The 7,415-nt window shown below is 35.5% G+C and overlaps 1 protein-coding gene across 1 annotated transcript; it reads right to left on the bottom strand.

The window, feature by feature from the left end:
- Positions 1-4,966: 4,966 nt before the first annotated feature.
- On the bottom strand, positions 4,967-6,886 carry LOC106769809 (protein SLOW WALKER 1). The gene has a single exon (XM_014655577.2). It carries the CDS (start codon positions 6,777-6,779, stop codon positions 5,196-5,198), a length of 1,584 nt encoding a protein of 527 aa, XP_014511063.1. The 5' UTR covers positions 6,780-6,886; the 3' UTR covers positions 4,967-5,195.
- Positions 6,887-7,415: the final 529 nt, after the last annotated feature.

Raw genomic sequence — 7,415 nt, 5'->3', positions numbered from 1 at the left:
ATATATATATATATATATATATATATATATATATATATATATATTTGCATCTATTTACATATCTATACGATAAACTCCAAATATCACTTGATGGTATCATCTGGCTCTATCAACGACAAGCTAACATGTACAACATCTTCTGCTCACACCAAATGGTGATCATTACCAAAAAGATTATAGCACACACAAACAGACAACACAAAAGCAATGGCAAGCTAGTATACAAAGTAATTGACATATTATAATTTAATATAAGAAATCCTATATCAGCATTCACAACAACCCATCAATCACATGATCATATCATAATTTAACATCTTCACTCAATGATCTAGATCCGATGTTGACATAGACTTCGCTAAAGATGTGCACCCATGATAGTATTTATACTATGTAGAGTCATAAACAAGGGTAACTCGACCTACTTCCCCATGGGATTAATCTTCCCTTCTACGACCCAAATGGTCAAGGTAAAGACCTCCTATCATTCTCTCTACCACCCCATTCATCTCGACATGAATTGAATGGTTGGTAGAATATCAGGATATTTTCTCTCCAAAGTCTCACTATCAAGCATTCACCACAACTTATTGGAACATAGAATCTCTCCTTGAAATTCTTATCACAACACCCATCTTTCGTTCTCACAACATACTTATATCATTTCAAAAACATCAACAATTATCAAAACATATGCACCGTAAACCAAATCACACAATATGACAATTTTATTCACAACAACTCGGCACACCCACTAGGCATGGAAAACAACTTGGAAACCCTCACCAACAACTTGGGAAGGGTCCAAAACCTCTAAAAAGACATAAAGAACGTCCAAAAATAATGTCCATAACCCCGAATTTGAGATTCCCAACAACTTCGTTATTGCCAAACAACTCGTACCATTGGATGCTTATTACCAGAAGCTTACTACTAGACGATTCTCATTAGACGCTTATCATCAGATGCTTATCACCAAATGCTTATTACCAGACGATTATCACCAAACGCTTACCACTAGAAACTTATCACCAAATGCTTACTACCAGACAATTATCACCAGACGATTATAACCAGAGGCTTATCATTAGATGCTTACTACCAGACACTTACTACCAGACGATTATCAGCAAACACTTACTACTTAACAATTATCACCAAAAACTTACTACCATACGATTATCACTGAAAACTTACTATCGGATGATTACTACCACACGATAATCACCAGAAACTTACTATTAAATGATTATCGCTAGGCACTTACTATTAGAGGATTATCACCAAACACTTACTACTAGACGATTATCACTAGAAAATTATTACTAGACGATTATCATCATAAACATACTACTAGGCGATTATCACTAGATTTTTATTATAATAAGAGGTCACCTAAGTCCTAAATGGTCCTAAAACAATTCCCAAAACTACAGACTTTCCCTAAAACCCTGATCTTAGAATTTTACCTCTCAAAACCCCCCATTTTATGCCTCACCTTTCTTCTAATTTATTTCAAAAAAAAGTTCTGAAAGATACATCAACTCATATTTAATAAATTATTTATACCTAAATCTACATTCACAAATTCATCAATAAACAAATTTTCACATCCGCAAACCAACTATACATCAGCATGCATAAGTTTGCAATTTAACGCACACCCTTTTCAAGCATCCAACATACCAAATTTCACGATTTAATTAAAGTTCACAAATAATCCTCACATCATCATACAAACAAAAAACATCACATGGATACCAAATCCAAACCAAATAAACTATCTTCCCTTACCTAGTTGATGCTCTGACAGTTCTAAGAACTCTAAAATTCCTCCTACGACTCCAAGATTTCTATTGCTCCTACAATTCATGACAATTTGATCAGAGTATACCCTCAGTACCACTGATCAACAAAGAGTCTTAGAGAAGACTCAGACCCCAAAAAAGTGAAGAAAACCCTTACATGCAAAGACGCCAAAATTTAAAGAAAAAAGGTAGAAATCAACTTACTCTATAGCTGAAATCAATTGGCTAGAAATGAAGATCTCGTCTCAAGAAACCCTCAAACGGTCTTTAATATTCGGATAGATGAGTAAAGGGTTAGAATTTCTAAAGAGAAGATAGCAAAGTTTTTTAAAGAATAAAACTTTTTAGATAATGAAACTCTTTATTAGAAAAATCTATTTATATTCTTGATATTTTTGAAATAAAATAATAGAGTATCATTATTTAAAACACTTTATCACATCTAATACTTGATTTTGGAGAGTCTTACAAATATTAAAAAAATTTTAAAAAATTCTAGTACTTGTACTAATTTTAAAGGGTATATTAGATATATTTTGATAAATTTCATTATGAACATTTATGAGTAAAAGAAAAGTATTCTTTTCATAAACTAAAATTAGTTTGTATACAAGTTATTTGGTAGAAATTTTTTCATCTCATTTCTATATATTATTGTTCTTAATATGTACACAAGTTATTAATTATAATTTATGAAGAAACTCTTCTCATTTTCTTTCTCTATAATAACACTTATAGAAAAACTTGTCCATATATAATTTTTTTTTTAATTTTAGCCGGTATATTTTTATTTTGCGTAAATAATTTTAATTTTCAATAAAACAAATTCTAAATAAAAGACAAAAAAATATGAAATTATTTATTAATATAATATTCAGATTGTTATAAAATTCTATTTCTAATATTTATACAAATAATTTGATTTATATTATTACTCAAGTTATATCACATGTTTATTCAACAAGCAATTGATATTTTACATCAAGTATGTAATACTCTTTGTAACAATGGTTTTTATGTATCATATTAAACAGTAGGCTGCCTTAAGACTTGAAAGAGCAAGTAGCAACCAATGATGTCCAAGCTGTGCTGTTCTCCAACGTAATCTCCCAAAACAGGATCAAATATACATGAAATATAAACTCGGGTATTTATTAGAATAAATGTATTATTTACACAGAACAATAACAAACAGAACAAGTGCAAGATGGATCCTCAAAAAGACTGGATAGTGTCCAGTTTTCAAATCACACCATTCATCAATGCTCTAGTTATATGTATTAAAACTAGAATTATTAATATAAAAAAAAAAAAAGGTGAAATACAACAAACCATTCACAAAATGTCAAATCCACAAGCAAAGGCAAGCACGCAAAAGCTTGAGGCTCCCAGCTAGCAGAGAAACTGTCACCAAGATTTAAATCTGTAAACCTCTGGATCACTAAGCAGCAACCTTACCAAGGGTACATAGGAAAAGGTACATTTTTAAGAGCACACTTGGACTGAAGTCAAAATAATGAACTACAATTGCCAAGTGCAGAATAATATCCCTCGAGACCTCAACCGTAGCAAAGGTGAAATTATTATTTAACAGTTTAAGAATATGGATTTGATATTTTCACATGTTAGTTCGTGATGAGAGAGATGGAAATAAGTTCTAATGACAGCAAAGAAACAAAAAGATAGAGGATTATGCGATAGAAGATATCACATTAAAATGGGGGCAGACAAGAGTTGATCGATATGCCTTTTTGATATATGGGCAATGTTAATCTACAAATGCATACACTTAACAATCTTACGTTATTTAACCTGCAGAAGAAGGAAATCCATTTTATAAATCAAATCACTACTGACCCAGAAGATCACCAAATACTTTAGAAGGGGGCTTTCAGCTTAACAATGGCTGGTTCACGCATAAAAATTTGCATAACAAATACCAAACAAAATCAATATTTCAAAATGTAACATATGAATAGCTGTGGAATAACAAATATTCTTTTTTTATGGACTGCATATTACTTTGTGTAAATGGTTTCAATTTCCTTTGCCTGGCTTGTCTATAGTCATTAAAGCCAGTAGCTTTATTAAAATCAATAACACAAACAGAATAATAAAGTACCAAAATCAGCTGTAAGTACTCATTACCTAACTCAGCAATATCTGAAAGCTAGAAAATAATTACTAATTAAAGCCAACATAATATAGCAAGAAATAGAACCCAGCTCCAGATATCCCATCCAATTAGAGATAAAATGGTGACCACATAGACTTGGGCTTCCAACCATAAATTCAGGTTTTGTATCTCAGATATAATGCTGGAGGGCGTTAGCTTCCAAAGAAGACCAGACCTAGAGATCAAACAAGTGAAGTAACAGCCAACAGTGTGTGGTTCTATAGCTATTGCAGCATCAGCATTCAAATATTCCTTCAGAAATCCTCCTATCATCACTCAGGCACAGCAGAGAAGTAAATACTAGACACTATTGAAGCCAGAAACTCGTAAGCCCCGAAGGTTTAGATTCTCAATGTAAAGCTTTAAAACATCCCTTGCAGTATTTTCAATGCTTTATAGTTTAATTTGACTTGATTATGATAACTGCTAAATCATTGGATCCATCCATGCACATTATTTATAGCTAAATCATTGATCAACCTAGCCTTAAAACTTATCTGACTTCTTATTGAATATATAAAATAAATTTGTACTGTCAACTGAATGATTAAATAAAATCACCATGAGCTCATTACCAACTTGCCCTATTAAGTCTATCTAAACATTCATATGCATATGAGCAACCCTTTTAAGAAAGGAGTAATGCTATATTGCAAACTTAAGGAGCATGCAAAGAAACATTTTAACGAGTCATTTTGCCAAATTTAGTAAATTGTTAACAAATTCGGGTTCCTGTAACCACTGCAGTTCAAGGTTCAGTGATTTAATACGATAGCATATTACATATTTATTTAACAGTAGGCTGCTAGAAAATTTGGATACCTGCTAGATAGGCGAACAAAAGAGCTCTAATTTAATAGCACAATCTAATTCTGAGATCTTATAGCTTCTTGCTTAAGGAAGAATAGAGATATCAGAAAAACAGCAATATCATGCACAATACACAGCATGATAGAGGATACGCATGTTGTGAGGACCATCATACCAAACAAAATTATATAAATTAGATTGTATATGGAAATGCAAGTTGAATCCCTTCAACACAGCTGGCAATAATTTAAAACATTTCCATCAAATTTGCCAACAAAATTCTAGAGAACCTTACATTGCTTAAACCAAATTTCCGGAATAAAGAATACATTCTTAAATAAAAAAGAAAAAGAAAAAAGATAGCCTAACAAAATCAGCTCATAGATGAGAAACCCAAAATTTCATCTTCCAGCAATCTTCAACAAAGGAGAAATTATACCCTGTATCTCTTGCAATGACTGTTGCACTCGAATCTCCTCCTCAACAGACCTCTTAAGATTTCTCACATGGCTCTTGAGGGCTTGAGAAGCTCTAATGTCATCCGCCCTCATTTCAAGAACTTTCTTAGTCAACCCCATCAGCAAACTGGAATATCTAGGCATGGTACAATACTTATGCAAGAACACCATGAGGAGTTCCAGCTTCTCCACACCCAAGTTGGAGACACACTTGAGCAACTTCTTTCTAGCCACCAATTCCTCCATCACAGCCAACACATTCTCGGGGTTCTTACTTTCCAACACAGACACCAGAGCCTCCGCGTGCTCAAACTTATTCAACAATTTGTCATGCTCAGCCAACTTCACCTTCTTGGGCTTCAGAACCAAGTAATCCCCAGCAGACGGTTTCTCTCCCTGCCCTCTGTGGAAATACCTAAAATGTGAAGGCCTCAACACACTCTTCTCGGTACGCTCCACTGGCGCAACTCTCCAAAAGGAACTGGACTCAATCTCCTTCTCCTTTTCACTCTCCTTCATTTTCCTCTTGCTAGCATAGATCACCCCATTGGAGGTCCCAATCACTCGCGTTGAACAATCCGGCGAGTATCCAACAGACAAAAGAGGGGCAGGAAACCTCATAGAATGTGTAACCTTGAAGGATCCATAATCAAACACCTTCAAGTAGCCATCCAACCCCACACTCATAATTCTAAACTGATTCGATTCCTCTCCAAAATCATTCCCAATTCTACCAACACATAACGAAGTCACCGTCTTGTTGTGACTCTCCATGGAGAACAAAAGCCTCCCGCCGCCTATCAAGTCCCACAGCTTAACGGAATTCCCACCAGCCGTCGCAACCATCCCTCCGGACGGCAAAAAAACAGCATCTTCCACGGGCGCTCCGTGGTTGACCTGCACCGACGACTTCGAATCCCTAACCCTAACATCCCAGAGCTTGACGACGTGGTCATAAGAACCGGTAATGAAGACATCGGAGTTAACAGGGGAGGAGTCTCCGCACCGGACATAGTCCTTGTGGCCGATGAATTCTGCGACGGAAGCCTCCTCGGCAACGTCCCAGAACTTGACAAGGGCGTCGTCCCCGGCGGAGATGAGGTGGAGCTTGTCGAGGATAGGGAAGTGCACGAAGCGAACGGGACGGGTGTGGGAGCGGAGGCGGCGGAGGGGGGTGCGGGACTTGGCATCAAAGACCTGGACGAGGCCGGAGAGGTCGGAGGCGGCGAGGAGAAGTGCATCGGAGCGGAAGGAGGAGCAAGAGACGGCGTCGGAGAAGGAGGAGATGGTAGCGGTGGGGGAGAGGGTTTGGGAGCTGAAGAGCGTGAGGGTGGCGGAGTGGGCGGCGGCGAAGGAGTGAGGAGGTGTGGGAGAGAAGGTGAGGGAAGGGACGGAGATGAGGTTAGGGATTTGGCGAGTCTTGAAGGAAGACCAGTACTTTGATTCAGGGGTTTGCTTTGGATTTCTCGATTTCGATTTCAGCTTCGGCTTCACTTTGAACCTCCTCTCAACTTTTCCTTCCTCCATTCTTCCACCTCGCAGCCAACTTGGGTTTAGGGTTTAAGACTGCCTCCTCATAAACGTCTTTTTCTTTCAATTTTACCAAAACAATTGTACCCAGTCGAAACATTGACCAATTTCTCACATTTATCTCCTTGTCCACTCTTTGAAAATTTGGTAAGAATTCGGAGGTCTAATTTTTTTTTTTCTTTTTTACCTATTTTTTATTTAAAATAATTTGATAAATTTGATTAATAACTAATATGTTTGTTGTAATTATATATATATATATATATATATATATATATATATATATATATATATATATATATATATGAGTAATCATCATCTAATAAGGAAAGCATAACACTCCTATTGTTGTATGTTATTATCACCTCACCCTACCAACAAAAAAAAAAAATATAAGTTAGTGAAATTTTTAGATGCATAATATATTAGAAAATTCATCATTATTATAACAATAATCTCAATTTAAGCATTCATAAGAGTAAACATGTATTATAGGCTCTATTTGTAAAGATGTATATAAATGTGTCATATACTGATAAAGTCCTGGACCTATCATGTAATCTTATAATGGATTATATAAAAATAAGGATCATGGTTTCACTTAGCCTGACTTACCATAATAAGGTTAGTTCT

This window comes from Vigna radiata, chromosome 8 (genome assembly GCF_000741045.1).
Source record: "Vigna radiata var. radiata cultivar VC1973A chromosome 8, Vradiata_ver6, whole genome shotgun sequence".
Taxonomy (NCBI): Eukaryota; Viridiplantae; Streptophyta; class Magnoliopsida; order Fabales; family Fabaceae; genus Vigna; species Vigna radiata.
The sequence above is the reverse complement of the archived record's forward strand: the minus strand, read 5'-3'. Positions and strand labels throughout refer to the sequence as shown.